The sequence below is a fragment of the Homarus americanus genome, unplaced genomic scaffold, assembly GCF_018991925.1.
Source record: "Homarus americanus isolate GMGI-L3 unplaced genomic scaffold, GMGI_Hamer_2.0 scaffold45698, whole genome shotgun sequence".
NCBI classification, from domain to species: domain Eukaryota; kingdom Metazoa; phylum Arthropoda; class Malacostraca; order Decapoda; family Nephropidae; genus Homarus; species Homarus americanus.
This window is the reverse complement of record NW_024735554.1, coordinates 16223059-16242388: the sequence shown is the minus strand read 5'-3', so window position 1 is coordinate 16242388 and position 19330 is coordinate 16223059. Positions and strand designations below refer to the sequence as shown.

General features: G+C 38.9%; 1 protein-coding gene across 1 annotated transcript in view; it reads right to left on the bottom strand.

Annotated features, from left to right (window-relative positions):
* Positions 1 to 18699, bottom strand: part of LOC121871557 — a 34085-nt gene extending 15386 nt beyond the window's left edge. The window contains exons 1-2 of the mRNA XM_042374001.1: positions 16678 to 18699; positions 11976 to 12241 (exon numbers count right to left, since the gene is read on the bottom strand). Of these exons, the coding sequence (XP_042229935.1) occupies positions 11976 to 12241; positions 16678 to 16918 (507 nt within the window). The 5' untranslated portion in view covers positions 16919 to 18699. The remainder of the gene's footprint in view (positions 1 to 11975; positions 12242 to 16677) is intronic.
* Positions 18700 to 19330: the final 631 nt, after the last annotated feature.

Here is a 19330-nt window from a genome sequence, read left to right as displayed (position 1 = left end):
ATCAAATCATATGGGGAGAGAATTCTGAATGTTGATCAGGGCAGCTTCACTCTTCTGGTGTTCACAACCTCTGGCGGGATGGGACTAAGTGCAAGATTTTTCTATGCCAGACTCGCTGAGGTGTTATCTGAACGGAAGCAGCAGCCCAGAAGTTACGTTACAGCCTGGTTGAGATGTTGACTGTCCTTCTCTCTGCTTAGGTTTACATTGCTCTGCCTCAGGGGAACGAGAGCATCGGCCCCAAAACCAACAACAGTCGTAGATATTGACAATGAGGCAACAGTCACTGAATGCCACATAGATCTGCGGCTCAACCAACTCAACACAGCTAGGGTAGATACATCTGTATTAGGATATTTAATTTTAAGGTAAAAAAATGGCAGCGACGGTGTGGCTATTGGGGGAGGCTGGAGGCCACGTTTAAAAAAAAGGGGTGGTGGTGGTGATGTTTGAATGATTTGATTATACAGGTAATCTTACCATTTTTCTATGGCTGAATGTGTGTTGAAGTTACAACTAACCAATCCCATTGCAGCATTATGGGTGAGTCAATTCTAAAAGTGGAGGAATAAATTGCTAACTCACGGGGCCAAGAGGAAGAAAGAGCCCAAGGGATCACTCGCTGCTGGGAATTTCAAATGACCGTGTACAGCAGTGTATAGAGTTTAATAGATATAATAAAACACAAAACAGCAAGCACAGTTTTCCTTAAACCCTGTCACTTACCAGTCTCTGGGAATTACTTTTTAATAAACTGAATGTGATAGTAAACCATTATCACATGTATACCTATGAGAGGTGCTTGTGTATGTATTAGTACTGTATGTGCATATGTAAAAGAGGTAAATTTGAATGTTCTGTTTTGACAAATGTTTCTTGCCCGGAAAGGGTCTGGACTTTCGAGGGTTTATTGTATTACAGTCTCTCCTCGACTTACGACATATTCGACTTACAATAACCCGGACATACGATGGCCATGGTCGTATAAAATATTTTTCACATTACGTGTTTTTGAGTCCCGACGTTAGTGATCACGCTATGTACTGACAAAATTTTCGTTTGTAATTCCCTTTAAAATGTCTGGCAAGCGTAAAAGTAAGAGTTCTCATGGTACCGAGAAGAAAAAGAGACACCAATTTTAGAATTTCTATGTATTATTTTCGCCTTTTCGACTTATGACCAATTCGACTTATGACCTGGTTGTCGGGACGGAACCCAGTCGTAAGTCGAGGAGAAACTGTATAGGTCAATTGAGTTCACAAAAATTATTTCAAAATAAGGAGAAATAAAGTTACCAAGGCACTGTATACACGAGCATGAAAGGAACATTCAAAACTTGAAGTGTGAGATGCAGATTGGCTACCGTATATCTTGGCCTACAAGGCGACAGGGTGTATAAGACGACCCCAAAAATGTCCATTTAAAAAGTAGCTTTTGAGCCCTATTTGCTGTATAAGACCGGTACCCCAAATATGACACTTAACCAATGGGAGCTGACTGACCCAGTAGTCCTTTACCAACCATCCCATTGACCAGTGCTGTTTACACATCCATGGTTTTTTAAAATAAGGCCAATTCACTTCAAGTAATGGCATCAAATGTTACCGGTTGGTGTAGTGTAAACACTAGTGACGTCAATTAAGCGTCTGTTATTTAACTGGAACTAATGTCGGTGTCAAATACAATTGTTTCATTTACTTAAAATGGATTTACCGATTTATTTGTTTATTTATTTATTTATTTATAATACACTGCAAGTATTTTCTTTAACTTATAAGCTTGCTTCACGAGAGACAATCGGTGGTGGGTCTGTTCCGACTGTTTACACCAGCTACAGTATTCTAATTCAATAGTGTTTCATTAGGATTTGAGTGAAAAAGATTACTGTACATACTTACTAAAGACATTTATTACACAAATATATATATATATATATATATATATATATATATATATATATATATATATATATATATATATATATATATATATATATATATATATATATATATATATACACAGTAATACCCCGCTTAACACGGTTTCGCTTAGCGCGATTTCACGTATACGCGGTGCCTCGCCAGAGCCGAACTTTCACTTAACGCGGGTTTTTTCCACGTATACGCGCAGGGTGTCCGGCTGGAGATGCTATTTTTAGATTCGCCTCACCCCCCACCCGCCACCCTGTCTGCCTGCCTGTTTTAGCTCATAAAATTCATACAAATTACCCGGCCAGAATATAATTTACATTGCTGGAATTCTTACAATATGATGATCATTTTAAATATAAACATCATAGATTTTGCATTAGACATACAAATTTTAGATATAATGTTTACACTGAGTAAATATGTTATTTTTTGTGCAAAATATATGACATTTGTATTCAAAATATTCCTGGTCTTACAAGGAATCCAGCAATGTCAATTATATTATCCTAACTTTAGTTTGAGGTATTATTTATTACTAAAAAGGTAAATATTCTGGTTTTCCCACACATCTGGTAGGGAGGGTTGGTGGGGGGTGGGGAGGAGGGAGGGACCGACCATCCATCTGTTACCGTGTGAAGAATATTTTTTTTTTATTAACTGAAGATATTTGTTTTAACTCATAAAATTCATACAAATTACCCGGTCAGAATATAATTTACATTGCTGGAATTCTTACAATTTGATGATCATTTTGAATATAAACATCATAGATTTTGCATGAGACATACAAATTTTAGATAGATTTTGCATGAGACATACAAATTTTAGATATAATGTTTACTCTGAGTAAATATGTTATCTTTTGTGCAAAATATATGACATTTATATTCAAAATATTCCTGGTGTTACAAGGAATCCAGCAATGTCAATTATATTATCCTAACTTTAATCTGAGGTATTATTTAAAACTAAATGATAAAATTTAGTTTTTTCACCCAACATCTCTTGAAGGGAGGATTGGTGTGGGGTGGGGGGGAGGGTTGGGACTGACCGACCATCTGGCGTGGTTGGAAGAGGGGGGGAGGCAAGGTGGGGTACTTTGATTGACAGATAGTGTCGTGAAGAATATTTTTTTTTTTATTAACTGATGATATTTGTTTTAGCTCATAAAATTCATACAAATTACCCGGCCAGAATATAATTTACATTGCTGGAATTCTTACAATTTGGTGATCATTTTCAATATAAACATCATAGATTTTGCATTAGACATACAAATTTTAGATATAATGTTTACTCTGAGTAAATATGTTTTCTTTTGTGCAACATATATGACAGTTATATTCAAAATATTCCTGGTCTTACAAGGAATCCAGCAATGTCAATTGTATTACCCTTACTTTAGTTTGAGGTATTATTTATTAAAATTTAGTGGTTTTCCCTCCAAAATTTCTCAGAGGGAAGAGCCAGTGAGTGTAGTGTGAGAAGAGGGGGAGGGAGTTGAGTCCATTATTTGAATGGACATTAACTTGGCGACTGTATTTCTCTATTTCTCTTAAGTATTAATTGTGTGCATGTACCATCATAAAATTAAGATGTTATTTTTACTAGAACATAGGTATTGTGTTGGAAAAAGTGGAGTTTGGGGGTCGGGCCAATTTCTATTGGAATTAATCCCATATGTTCTGCTGTTCACTTAGCGCGGTTTTCACTTAACACGGTACCCTATGGGTTTTATTTACCGCGTTAAGCGGGGTACTACTGTGTGTATATATATATATATATATATATATATATATATATATATATATATATATATATATATATATATATATATATATATATATATATATATATATATATATATATATATATATATATATACAGTATAGATATATATGTATATATATATGTAATATTCAGAAATTTCAGAGTAATTTCAAATGCCCCGCCGTTAGCGATACTGAGCGTTCAAGGTCATCTGAGGGGAGAGAGCGCTGCCTGCTCATAGCGAGAGATTGCGGAACTAGGCCTATATGATATTAAATGTAATTTACCGAATTAATAATGATGCGATTCATGAAGTAAGGGGCTATTATTGAATTTGAAATTATTATAGATCGTTTATCAGTCTGAATAATGTTACGGGTGTCCCAAGGAGTTATTAGTTAGGCGGAAAATATGTCACGTAGGCCTAAGCTAACGCCTTGAGAGGACGCGACGCTGGCTGGTTCTCAGTCGCGGGGAGGATTCATACAAAACAAGGCGTCCCTGCGTGTCTGGCACAGAAATAGTCACGTGGCCTAGTCACCTGTGTTGCGCTATTGCCGTATAACAAGTAAGTCTCATGCGATCTCAGACAGGGTTAGATAGGGCAGTGGTAAAGTAAACTAGAGCTAACAGTGAGTTCATTTCAGGGTTTCCGTCAGAACCCACTTGAATGGAGTTGACTGGAGTTGACCGGAGTTTGACTGCGAGACATTGACTGCCGTTTGAGACTGCCGTTGATGATTGAGGGTGGCGATTGTCGCCATTGGACCGATCAGAGTAGGCCTGTCACTGTTTAGCGGGGTACCAAAGGATCTCTTGAGGGAATCTAGCCGTCTGGGTGCCCAGCTGACGTCGGCTCACAACACCACATGTCCCGAGCCGCTTAGTGAAACCCTCTTGCTAACGGGAAGCTAAAGCTCCTCTCAACTGCACAAGGTCTGATTGGCTCACTCTCTTCCTGCCCATGGACGCACTGGGAGTACACTGAGGCTATCTGAGTATATTAATGGTCACACACTGAGACCGTGAGTCTAGGACTCTAGGAGATACCTAGACGAACATTTTATCTTCCTTATTACGGGTGTAGTTAACACCATTCCTCAGACTGATATTATCTTGACGTGTGTAGTTTAATAGTCCTAAATAATTTTGATAGTATTGTTTTTGAATGTTTGTGCCATTAAGTGGAACCAGAGTGATGCTGTGATTTGATTCTTTTAATGCATCTAATTGTTCTTCATAATTCTGATCTCAGGTATAACCTTTGTTCCCCAGAGTAGTGGTTAAGTTAGGTTAGGAAGTGTGCATCTGTTGGGGTGCTATTATTTTGTTGAAAGCCCTTAAGGCCTATTCATTGTAGAGTATTTAATTTCTTATTTTTTATTACCATTTCCTCAGTGACTGATATTGTTTTGTTGAAAGCCCTTAAGGCCTATTCATTGTAGAGTAGTTAATTTCTTATTTTTAATACCATTTCCTAAGTGACTGATATTATTTTGTGAAAGCCCTTAAGGCCTGTTTCATGGGTGCAAGCAACATTTCTTAATACTTCAAATTTATTGTTGCCTGTGTTTCTAATAATTTCTATATCATGTATAACTTTTATTCCCCAGAGTAGTGTTTTAAGTTTAAGTTAAAAGGTGCGCATATTGGTGTACCATTATTTGATTGTGTTTGTAGTGTTGGAGGGAATATAAGTGTCTAAATTTTACAGTGTGTCTCATTCATCCCAGTCACAGACGCTATCCTTCCACGGGTCACAGACAATTCATTTTGTTTAGTAGATTTAAGTGTTCTTGTGCTGGTTCGGGATTTTTCTCAAAGGGGCGCTTCCACTGCCATTACCATCTATTAATTTTTAATAAACCCCAAGTCAAGTGAGAAATTAAAGTCCAGTAAATTCCGACCGGTTACATATATATATATATATATATATATATATATATATATATATATATATATATATATATATATATATATATATATATATATATATATATATATATATATATATATATATATATATATATATATATATATATATATATATATATATATATATATATATATATATACAGTGGGGTATGCTATAACGAACGGATCCTACTACGAATATTCTTATAACGAACGGTTTTACCTATAAAATTGAGAATGCTATAACGAACGAAACTCCTACAATGAATATTATTAAAAAAAATTTTTTTTTTAATTTATTGTTTTTTTATTACAAATATTAATGATATTCTTTATTTCAGGGGTTTAGATGCATATTTATGCACTTTTTTACAATTTTTACAATTTTATATTATATTTTTCAGTGTTAAGTGGTTGTATTTGGGGGCCTGGAACGGATTAATCCTATAACGAACGAATGCTATAACGAACAAGGTTCTAGAACCAATTAGATTCGTTATAGCATATACTACTAGCACTGCCTTGCCCGCCGCCGCGCACTTGCGCACACACGCACACACACACACACACACACACACACACACACACACACAGTATTACCCCGCTTTATGCGGTTTCACTTTCAGCGATTTCTCATCTACGCGGTGCCTCCCCAGAACCAAACTTTCACTTTCCGCGGTGCATCTACTCATATACGCGGGAAGCGGCGCGGGCAGGATGCGCACAAGGTCGCCCAGTCAGTGATAGTGATAGTGAGGATATGGACTTATATGGACTTTGAGGGGTTTGACAAAGAGGCCCTGCAAGCCTCTGTGGTGGATAGTGATACAATTGATACAAGTGATACAGGTGAGGGCCAATAATCTGCCCTCTGTCTTGGAACCAACCCCCCATCCCCGTGTGCCCAGCCATCTTTTCTACTAATGTAAGTGTTAAAAAAACTAATATTATTGATATTTCTCTTAATTATTAATTGTGAGTGCATACCATCATAAAATTAAGATGTAATTTTTACTACAACGTAGGTATTGTGTCTCAAAAAGTGGAGTATGGGGGTCGGGCCAGTCTCTATTGGAATTAATCCCATATGTTCTGTTGTTCCATTTACGCGGATTTCACTTTACGCGGTACCTGTGGGTTCAATTGACTGCGTAAATTGGGGTACTACTGTGTGTATATATATATATATATATATATATATATATATATATATATATATATATATATATATATATATATATATATATATATATATATATATATATATATATATATATATATACAGTCAACCCTCACATTATGCGGTTAATGTAACCCGCAGGGTCCCGCGGAAAGTGAGGAACGCGTAAAGTGAATAACATAACATTTGGGATTAATTGAAATAGAGTCCGGGCCGACCCCCAAACTCCACTTTTTGACGACACACAACTATGTTGTAGTAAAAATTTTATCTTAACTTTATGATGGTATGAAAAAACAAGTAATATAGAAGAGGTTAGGTTAGGAAAAATAAAGGTTAACATAGGAAAAATAAAAGTTAGGTTAGGAAAACTAAAAGTTAGGTGAAACACTTACGTTAGTAGAAGAGATGGGTCGGCGTACGGGGATGGAGGCTGGTTCCGAGGCAGAGGGCAGGTTACTGGCCCTCAGGTGAATCACCATTACTAGGTGCATCACCATCACTGTCACTTACAGTTGTCAGGGCTTCCCTGACAAATCCCTCAAAGTCATCTTCACTGTCACTATCACTGGCTTGGGCTGGCTGTGGTGGGTTGCGGGCGAAGAAATCTGTTATGCTTTGCTGACGGCTGGTGTTGATGTTGTCGTGATACACCTTGATGTAGGGCTCCATAGTCTGCAACAGCTGGGTAGTGAAGATTTCATACCTGTTTGCGTCAGGGTCGTCGGAAAGGAGGAGCTTGGCTTTCTCGATACACTCGATGGCACCCCTAACATTACTATGGGATAAGTGTTGTTCTTCTTGGGATGACGCACCACCTGCCTCTTCACTGACGTCGTCATCATCATCAGCTACCATCTCCTCGTTAGTCACATCAGGTTCCATTATCACCTCCAGGATGTCGTCGTTGGTGGTCTCGGAGAAGCCTGGAACTGTAACAGTCTGCGCAGCTTCTCTGGCAAGGTCCACTGCTACTGCAACATTCTGTACCTCACCAGTCACAGATTGACTCCTCCTCTCACCTGGTATTCCATGCAACACATGTCTCCATGCGTGACGAATTGTAGCAATAGACAGCTGATCCCATGACTCCACCAAGAAGTCCACAGCTTTCTTGATGTTAAATACTCTCCAGAATTGTTTGAACAGTATTTTTTGCTGTGCCAACTGTTGATCCTCATCTTCTTCGCTCTTGCTATCGGTGGTGGTGTCACTCAGGTTACGCAACTCTTCCCTGGTGTTGGTGTAGTCGTTCAGGAGTTTGAATTTTTTTGTTGAGAATGCAGCTTTTACATTACAGATTAACTCTTGGTCCATGGGCTGTAATATAGACGTAGTGTTGGGAGGAAGGAAGACCACTTTTACGTTGGGGTGACGATCTAACAGTAGGGGCGAGTGTCCTGGTGCGTTGTCCAGCAGCAACAAAATCTTGAATGGCACATTCTGTCGCTCACAGAATTTCTTTACATCGGGAACAAAACAGTCATCAAACCAGGAGAGGGACAGTGTAGAGAACATCCACGCCTTACGTGCGGTCAGCCAGTGGACATTTAGCTTGGTCATGTCCATGGTTTTGTAGGCGTGCGGCTTGCGTGCTGTGTGGATCACCGATAACTTGAGCTTACTGGTACCGGAGGCATTGGTGGTAAACAGGACGGTGATGCGTTCCTTCTGCATCTTCCGGCCCTGAATCTTGCTGGCATTCTTTACAACGAAGGACTTGGAAGGTAGCTTTTTCCAGAAAAAACCAGATTCGTCCATGTTAAACACCTGGTCGTCACTGTACTGTCCTTCCTCCATAATCTCACGTAAAAACGGAGGAAATTCCCTAGCCGCAGCACGGTCAGCACTCGCTTCTTCACCACCAATGTTTATATTGGTGATCTTGTTCCGGATCTTAAACCTCTGTAACCACCCAGAGGAAGCATTAAAGGGTTTGGGCTCTGTAATTCCCATCTTTCGTGCCACTGCAATGTACAGTTCACGTGCGTACTCCTTAACAGAGCGCGTGTCGACCGCCATGTTCCGTCGCGCCTGACGCACCAAGTACCTCACAAGTAATTTTTCTGTCTTGAGAAGCACCTGGTTGTGAAAATACTTGATCATAGAAGCACCTGTAGACTTTGTGATCTTCATGTGCTCCTTTATCTTGGCTGCATCCTTCTTTATTGTTCGAATCGTAGATTCATTCACACCATGCTGGCGCGCCAAATCAACCTGCTTTGTTCCTTTCTCCAACTCTTGGATGATCTTGTACTTCACCTCGTAGCTTAAGGAACGTCGTGTCTTCTTTGGCTTAGTGCCGCTGGGTCCAGGTAAGGAAAGGTTTCTCTCTGGGGGCGGTGGTCCGGCGGAAGCCATTTTACAGAACAATGGATACACGTTTACACGGTCTGGCGTGGAGGGATGAAACTGCCGCGGCTAGGTCAAGCGTCGTCTTTCCTCCCTCCCTCCCTCCCCCCCTCCCCCAGGTGGACACGTCATAATACTTTAAGCCAATTACAGCTAGCAGCAGAGGGGGGTAGGGATGCATGGCCAATCACAGTCGGATACGTCATATGATGTCAGTGATAACGCAAAAAAGACACACACTGCGCAACCTTACCGCGCGGCTTGCCCAAGCGGAGGGAGGAGGAGGGAGAGGCAAGGAGCACATGCAGGCAGGCGGGCGGGTGGTGGGTGGGGCGAATCTAAAAATAGCGTCGCGCCGGACACTCTCTGCATAATGGGGTTCACGTACCGCGTAATGTGAGCACATTAGGTTCTGGCAAGGCACCGCGTAAACGTGGAAACGCGGAATGTGGGACCGCGTAAAGTGAGGGTTAACTGTGTGTGTATATATATATATATATATATATATATATATATATATATATATATATATATATATATATATATATATATATATATATATATATATATATATATATATATATATATATATATGCTGATAACCACCTAGATCACGCGCACCTACAGTGATTTACTTGCATATATACATATATATATATAATCAACGACCTCACCAGCAAGGAATTGAACCCTCGACCTACTGGGTGTGACTAGGGAACGCTTACCGGCTAGGCACGGCGCCATCAGCTCGTTGAACAGGCTTTGTGTGAAATATAACAGAGTCTAGAACTGCTTTTAGTGTCCTTGTGGCCTAGCCGGTAAGCGTTCCCTAGTCACACCCAGTAGGTCGAGGGTTCGATTCCTTGCTGGTGAGGTCGTTGATTATATGTTCAAAGTCCGCGTGTTATATGGACTAAAAATGAAGTATATATATATATATATATATATATATATATATATATATATATATATATATATATATATATATATATATATATATATATATATATATATATATATATATATATATATATATATATATTCACAATATTTTAGAATCGCAGTCATGTACTGAATATTCTATGTAAAAATTATAAATTTTAAATGAATTATTTATAGTGTGGTCGACTTCCTACACAAAGACGGGCTACAAATAGCCATCTTATCTCCCCTCCATCTCTGTTCTCAGAGAGGTCTTGGTAAATAACTTTTGTTTGTTTATTTTCATTGTTTGTCTAATTTATCATGTTGTATCAAAGTAATATTACTAAAAATTTTAGGCAGCTACCAAACAGGGAGATATCTACCACCTGGGAAGATATTGGAAGCATAATGTACAGTATTGTCTAATGGTAGATCCAACTTCCATATGGCATCACGAAAATTGTGACCAAGTCTTAGGTTGCTGATCTATCTTTCTGCCTCATTTACACACAATTGCAGAGTTTGAATTGTTTCTCTTCCTTTGACAACACAACATACATACAATATAATGTTTCTCACCTTTGATCTTTTTTCCTTTTTGCATTTATTTATGGTTGGTTATTTAAAATAAGGCCAATTCACTTAAAGTATTGTCATCAAATTTTACCAGCTGGTGTACACTAGTGACTCACTTAAGCGTCAGTTATTTAACTGGAACTAATGTTGGTGTGAGTAAAATATTTCCATTTACTTGAAATAGATTTGTCGATTTATTTGTTTATTTATTTATTTATAATATACTTTAAAATATTAAACACACTGCAAGTATTTTCTTTAATTTATATACTTGTTTTGCGAAAAAGGGAGGCTACCATTATACCTGGTAGGTAAGTTGACCAGACATTTATGGTGATCATTAAGGACCAAACTCCGAATCCATGACGTGACTTCTGTTCATCATTTACTGTATATCCTAAATTTACCACTGTTGGTAGTTTCAAGAATTAACGCAGTCATTTACTAAATATTCTTTGTAAAAAAATAAATTTTAAATGAATTATTTATAGGAGATAAGTATTATGATCAGTAAATATACAGATATGCATTACTGACCACCTCCGAACACAAGGACGGCAAAAAATAGCCACAGGTGGTCACAGTCAAGGTCACTTTCGCTTTCTTGTCACTGGCAAATGGGGGGGGGGGTGATGATAGCAGCTGTGTTTATTACCGGGGTATATTGTTCTTTTACGGTATGTTAGACAGGTTTATAATACATTTTTATTATTTTAATATACCGGTAATCTTCATTTTAATCCAGCTTCCCAAACGTAAGTTTCAGTATAAAATAATTAGTGGTAGGACCTTGTGAGTGGTTTACGATGTTAAAATCACCACTCTTGACACGCTAAACCGCAATATTTAAGAGGTAAGAATTTTATATCTGGCGCTTAAGACGACCCCCTAACTTTGGGCTTATTTTTTTTATGGTTCAAATTCCGTCTTATAGGCCGAGATATGCGGTAAGCACTGATCAGCACGGACTGTTCTCATTCACTAAGTTCCGAGCTCAGAGATAAGACTGATGTATGTTGCCTCTTCTGGCATGGAAGTTTTGAAATGCAGAGTTAATCCAGGTCTGTCATAATAAGGCTTTAATATTGACTAGTTTTCCTTAACCCTTTCGCTAATGGGAAAACCACTTTTAATTATTCATTTGGCTAACCCAGAAAATTGTATTTAGCACAGAGATCCTCCTCCTCCCATTCACAAGGGATCAACTGCCCAGCCCAGAACCTAACCAATATTTTCCTGTAAGTTATATTGATCATTTATTTATATATTCACATATCAAGAACATATCCCCCAAAATTTTCAGGAATTTACGATGTTTGTGGACAAACCTCTACACGAGCCATGATAAGCTGGTGGATCTTCTCGTTGTATGTCTTCTCCAACTTCAAGGACTGAAAACTACTGCGATGTTGCAGATTCTGTTCCTCCATGTAGCTCAGAGTTACCAGGCTCATACTCTCATTGAAACGTTGGACACTAAAGCGAATGTCTAAAATGCCACGTGCTCGTTTCTTAGGTGGCTGTTCTGGGTTGTCTTCCTCCAGTTCATGCTTTCGCTTCTTGGATACTTTGACCCTTGTGGTACTTGAGGTGTCTATGTTGATGAAGGGAATAGTTTAAACATAACTATAAAGAATGTATTTGAGCATTTAATTGTAAATACAAGCAAAGAAAGAGAACAGGCTGTGCAGATTAGCAGTGCCTGGACTAAGGGCCAGGCAAGTGATTTTTTATGTCCATGTGCCTGGCAGACAAGGAAATATTTTGACAGGAAGGAAAATACAGTACTATGCATAGACAAGAATAGAATTTATCAGGTGTTGCATGACCCCACCTCAATGCAAAAGTTTAACCAGGGAGTAAGGAACTATGTCAGGTGTCAGGTAATTTATCTCTACATTAAGCTGCCAACCAGACAGTAGGTTTCAACTTGTCAACATTTCAAAGGAGCCACCAAGCCGAGAGGTGTAGACATGAGATGACAGGAGTTATGACCTCACATGACAAAGGTTACCGCCACTGACACCATTATGACAGACACAAGTAATCAGTGAGTTGATACACACAATAAATTTGGATGTTTAATATTTAATTAGCTTTTCCCATACAAAAATCAAGGCTAACAAATTTCCTCCAAAAATTCATCAGGGCAAGTATAAAAGAAATTTAGGCAAATAAAGTTCAAAAGTCGCTTGCACAGGACAATTAAATGGTCCATATAATCTGCACAGCCTGAGAGAGAACAGTGTGGATACAAGCAATGGGGGAGAACAGCTTAGGTCATATGTCACCAAATTAAAATAAAGGCTTAAAAGACTAAAATAAACATTGTAATGCAAGGCTAAAAATATAAGTAACAAATAATATAAAACTTTCATTTAAAAACTTTAAATATTAATATATAAAACTTAAAGCTTGTGTAGAAGACCGGCTTCCTCCACAAAGGGGAGGACATCCCCTCCATGTGAATAAAGTGATACAGTACTGTATCTCTGTTAGCCGGAACAATTGGTGCAGAGCACTTCTGGGAATGAGAGATTTCTGAGTAACGAGACAACTTTCTCAAAGTCAGAACAAAATCCCTTATGCCTGGAATTTTCCAGGTAACGGAAAATTCTTCTCATAAGTTCCAGAAATTGCCCATTACATAATCTCTTGAACCCGGAAAAATTATCCCCCATCTCTGGAATTTTCCGAGTACCAGAAAAATTTTCTTGGAATTTCCAGAAAATGTGCCTGATTTTCAACTCTCTAACCCTGAATAAAAAGCTCCCCCATCTCCGGAATTTTCTGGGTATCGGGAAAATTTTCTCAGAATTTTCCGGAAAATGTGCCCCTCAGAAAATAGTTCCCAAAGCCGGAATTATCTGGAAAAATCCGGGTTTGGGAACGATTTCCGTGTTTGAGGAATTCTAGCTAACACATTACAAGCAAAGGGAATGAACAATGTCAATAAAAGCAAAGATACAGGAAGAATTTATTGTAGTAGAATTGCTAGGTGAGGAAAGTTGGTAGCATGGCCCAAGAGTTATTTAACTGTTAATATGTTATAAGGGGGAATCTGCTAAACAACAATTCTAAGTACAGTGAACCCTCGCTTTACGCGGTTTCACTTTACGCGTTTCTACATTTACGCGGTACCCTGCCAGAACCGGAATTCCCACTTTACGCGGTGCATCTACTCATATACGCGGGTGAAGCATAATTTTTTTATTTAGCTCATAAAATTCATACAAATTATCCGGCCAGAATATAATTTACATTGCTGGAATTCTTACAATTTGATGATCATTTTGAATATAAGCATCATAGATTTTGCATTACATACAAATTTTAGATCTAATGCAAGTATTTTGTTTACTCAGAGCAAATATGTTATCTTTTGTGCAAAATATATGAAGTGTATATTCAAAATATTCCTGGTCTTGCAAGGAATCCAGCAATGTCAATTATATTATCCTAACTTTAGTCTGAGGTATTATTTATTACTAAAAATGTAAATATACTGTTATAACCCAATCATTTCTCTGGTAGGGAGGGAAGGTGGGGGTGAGGGGTAGGGAGGGAGGGAGGGACCCAGGGAGCAGGTGGGAAGAGGGGGGGAGGTGGGGTATTTTGATTGACAGATAGTATTTCGGTAAGTATATTTTGTTTATTTATTGAAGATATTTGTTTTAGCTCATAAAATTCATACAAATTACCGGGCCAGAATATAATTTACATTGCTGGAATTCTTACAATTTGATGATCATTTTGAATATAAACATCATAGATTTTGCATTAGACATACAAATTTTAGATCTAATGTAATAATTTGGTTTACACAAAGCAAATATGTTATCTTTTGTGCAAAATATATGAAGTTTACATTCAAAATATTCCCTGACCTGCAAGGAATCCAGAAATGTCAATTATATTATCCTAACTTTAGTCTGAGGTATTATTTATTACTAAAAGTTAAAATCTAGTTTTTCACCCAAACATTTCTCTGGTAGGGAGGGAAGGTGGGGGGTGGGGGGGAGGGTTGGGACCGACCGACCCAGCTGGCGTGAGTGTGAAGAGGGGGGGAGGCAAGGTGGGGTACTTTGATTGACAGATAGTGTCGTGAAGAATATTTTTTTTTTTTTATTACTGAAGATATTTGTTTTAGCTCATAAAATTCATACAAATTACTCGACCAGAATATAATTTACATTGCTGGAATTCTTACAATATGATGATCATTTTGAATATAAACATCATGGATTTTGCATTAGACATACAAATTTTAGATCTAATGTAATAATTTGGTTTACACAAAGCAAATATTTTATCTTTTGTGCAAAATATATGAAGTTTACATTCAAAATATTCCCTGACCTGCAAGGAATCCAGAAATGTCAATTATATTATCCTAACTTTAGTCTGAGGTATTATTCATTACTAAACGTTAAAATCTAGTGTTTTCACCCAATCATTTCTCAGAGAGGTAGGAGCTAGTGAGCTGGGAAGAGGGGGGTGGGGGATTTGAGTCCATTATTTGAATGGACATTAACTTGGCGACTGTATTTCTCTTAAATATTAATTGTGTGAGCATACCATCATAAAATTTAAATGTTATTTTTACTACAACATAGGTATTGTGTCGGAAAAAGTGGAGTTTGGGGGTCGGGCCAGACTCTATTGGAATTAATGCCATATGTTCTGTTGTTCACTTTACGCGGTTTTCACTTTCCGTGGTTGGGTTAAATTGACCGTGTAAATCGGGGTACTACTGTGTGTGTAAATACATATATATATATATATATATATATATATATATATATATATATATATATATATATATATATATATATATATATATATACATTTATATATATATATATATATATATATATATATATATATATATATATATATATATATATATATATATATATATATATATATATATATATATATATATATATATATATATATATATATATCTTGATAAAATCACACGGGAAAATGGAAACAACGGAGTACCTTAGCTTTCGTCTTTATTCAAGACATCTTCAGAGGTGCTCCGTTGTTTCCCTTTTCCACCCCCCCCCCGAGTGATTTTATCAAGATTTATCTTATCCACATTTTCATTGTGGATCTACATGAAATATATATATTTACTCGTCTATAACGCCCCTCGTTTATAGGTCGACCCTGATTTTTTGACCAAGAAATCGTTAATTTATGATATTCCTCGTTTATAGTTCAACCCACGTTTTTGAGGGTAATGGAACAACAAAACCTTCAGTAAAAACGCTCTACGTCCTATAAACTGAGGCTCGCCGTGCCTGAAACACGAGTGCCGAAGGCAAATTGTTTACCACCGCCAGGATTCGAACCCACGGCCTACGAGCACATGACTGTGACCGGGGAACACCATAAGCTCCTTGAACAGGCTTTGTGTGAAATATAACAGAGTCTAGGACTGCTTTTAGTATCCTGGTGGTCCAGCGGTTAGCGTACCCCGGTCACAGTCATGTGCTCGTGGGCCATGGGTTCGAATCCTTGCGGGTTGAGGTGTTGATTGTGTATATATATGTATATATATATATATATATATATATATATATATATATATATATATATATATATATATATATATATATATATATATATATATATATATATATATATATATATATATATATATATATATATACACCCTATGTACTATACCATACCTACTCAAGAGGTTGTCATTATACTTTTTTACACCAAAGATTGGTACTGTCCTTATATATTTAAACTGTAATGAGTTAATTAGTGGAAATCCAAACACTCTTGGATTGGAAGGGGATTATATATGAGCCACTGCACACATGAAGATATATACATTCTGCACTGGTCATCCTATTCCATAATAGGTATATGCATGAACAATGTGTACAGGATGGAAAGAGAATTAAGATAAAATTAAAAGTTCTACTCTAACTGCAACTCCAGGTGTATAATTATATCCCACATATAAAACAAATTCATAATGTTGAACTATGCACATTACCTTACCTTCTGAGTAATTTCTTTGAATTCCCCACCGCCTCGAGTAACCACTGTAAGTATTATTTACATTGGGGTCTGGCACGACAATACTTTTCCACAGCTTGCGGGTGTGTTGATACCGTTCCTCATCTGTCGCAAGCTTAGCCATGTAACTCCATTTTGGATCCTGTAGCAAAATTATTATTTGACTTACTCGACAAAAATAATTTTTTTTGTTCAGTATTGCATAATTTAGTAATGAAGCCATTCAAAAGAAATAGTTATCAATCAACATATTATAGTACAGTATAGTCTAGGTTTACGTGGATATTTTATACGCGGACGGCCATTTACGCTGCACCTACCCAGAAGCGATAATTATTATTTACGCGGCACCTGCCCAGAAGCGATAATTATTATTTACACGGTAAATGCCATCATATACGCGGCGAGCAGCAGGGCAATGTGCTGGGAGCTGACGTCATCGCTGACATCGTGGACTGTGATTGGGCCACGTATCCTTACCACCCACGCACCCCCTCCACCGGGCACTGTGATTGGTCTAGTTATCCTTGCCACCCCTGCCACCCACGCTCTCCACCACCGCCGCGCCAGTCTCACTGTCCCCGCGTATATTCACTCGTGCCCAGGAACCGGTTTTGTTTTTTCTTTCTACACAATGGCTTCCGCTGGACCCCCACCACCCCCGAGAAGCCCTGAACTACCTGGCCCAAGCCCAAGAAGGTGCGACGCGTCTTAAGCTATGAGGTAAAGTACAAGATCGTCAAGGAGTTAGAAAATGGCTCGAGACAGGTGGATCTGGCCAGACAATATGGAGTGAATGAATCGACGATCCACACTACCAAGAAGGATGCCGGCAAAATCAATGAACACATGAACATTACCAAGTCTGTAGGTGCCTCGCTGGTGAAATATTGCCACAATAAGGTGCTGCTGAAGAGTAAGAGTTTGTCGGTAAGCTACATATTCGTCAGTCGAGAAGGAACATGGCGGTCGACACTCGGGCACTGCAGGACTACGCCTGGGAACTCTATGCAGCAGTAGCAAGAAAAATGGGGGTTGCAGAGACCAAGCCCTTCAGTGCTTCCGCTGGGTGGCTGCAACATTTCAAACGACGCAACAAGATCACAAATATTGAGATAGTCGGAGAAGGAGCAAGTGCCGACCAGGCTGCCGCCATGAATTTTCCCCCATTTTTACGGGAAATTAAGGAGGAAGGACAGTACACCGACGACCAAGTGTTCAATATGGATGAATCAGGGTTGTACTGGAAGAAGTTGCCATCCAAGACCTTTGTAGTCAAGTCTGTTAGCAAGTGTCGGGGACACAAAATTCAGGAGCGCATCACCATACTGTTCACCACCAATGCCTCTGGCACCGCTAAGCTGAAGTTGTCTGTGATCCACAAAGCCCGCAAGCTGCATGCCTACAAGAATATAGACATGAGCAAGTTAAATGTCTACTGGCTAACCTCAGGGAAGGCGTGGATGTTCTCTGGTCTGTCCCTCTCCTGGTTTGACAACTGTCTCTTTCCCAATATCAAGAAATTCTGCGTGGAAAATAATGTGCCATTCAACATTTTGTTGCTCCTCGACAACGCACCAGGACACTCACCCCAATTGCTGGATCGTCACCCAAACGTAAAAGTGATCTTCGTTCCCGCTAACACCAACACCAAGGATGAACTGCAGAACCTAGAGAGTGGCACCGATAGCGAGAGCAAGGACGAGGAACATGAACAAGATTTGGCGGACCATGACGTTCGGGTCAAGCAGTTCTGGAAGCTGTTTAACGTGAAGAAGACTATTGATTTCTTGGTGGAGGCAAGGGGGCAGCTATCTGTGGCAATGATTCGGCACGCGTGGCAGCATATGTTGAAGGGTATCCCAGGTGGGAGGCAGAGGCAAGCGGTGGCTGGCGAGGCTCAGTCTGTTGCTGTGGCATTGGAGAATGCATGAGAGGCTGCACTAAGTGTTAGAGCTGCAGGCTTCTCCGACACCACCAACGAGGACATCCTGGAGGTAATCAGGCAACCTGAGGTGACTGCGGACGAGATGTTGGAAGATGATGACGTCAGTGAGCAGCCAGGTGTTACAGAAGAACAAGAGCAGAAACTAACACATGGTGATGTGAAGGAAATCATCGAGTTAGCGTAGAGAATGAAGCTCATCCTTGCAAAAGACCCAGTCAATCATCGCTAGTAAGTGTCGAATAACCATCTGTTGAAATGCCAGGAGCCCTATGTTAAGCTGTATCATGACCACATCAATGCTAGCCGTCAACAAAACATCACTGAGTTCTTCACCCGCCAACCACCACAGCCAGCCCAAGTCAGTGATAGTGAGGTTGTGGACTTCGAGGGGTTTGACGAGGAGGCCCTGCTAGCCTCTGTGGTGGATAGAGATACAGGTGAGGGCCAATAATCTGCCCTCTGCCTCAGAACCAACCCCTCATCCCCATGTGCCCAGCCATCTCTTCTACTAACGTGTTAAAAAACCTACTATTATTGATATTTCTCTTATACTGTATATTAATTTTGAGTGCAAACCATCATAAAATTAAGAAGTTATTTTTACTACAATGTACGTATTGTGTCGGCGATGGCGAAAAAAAGGGTAGTCTGGTGGTCTGCCCAGTCTCTATTTCAATTAATCCCATA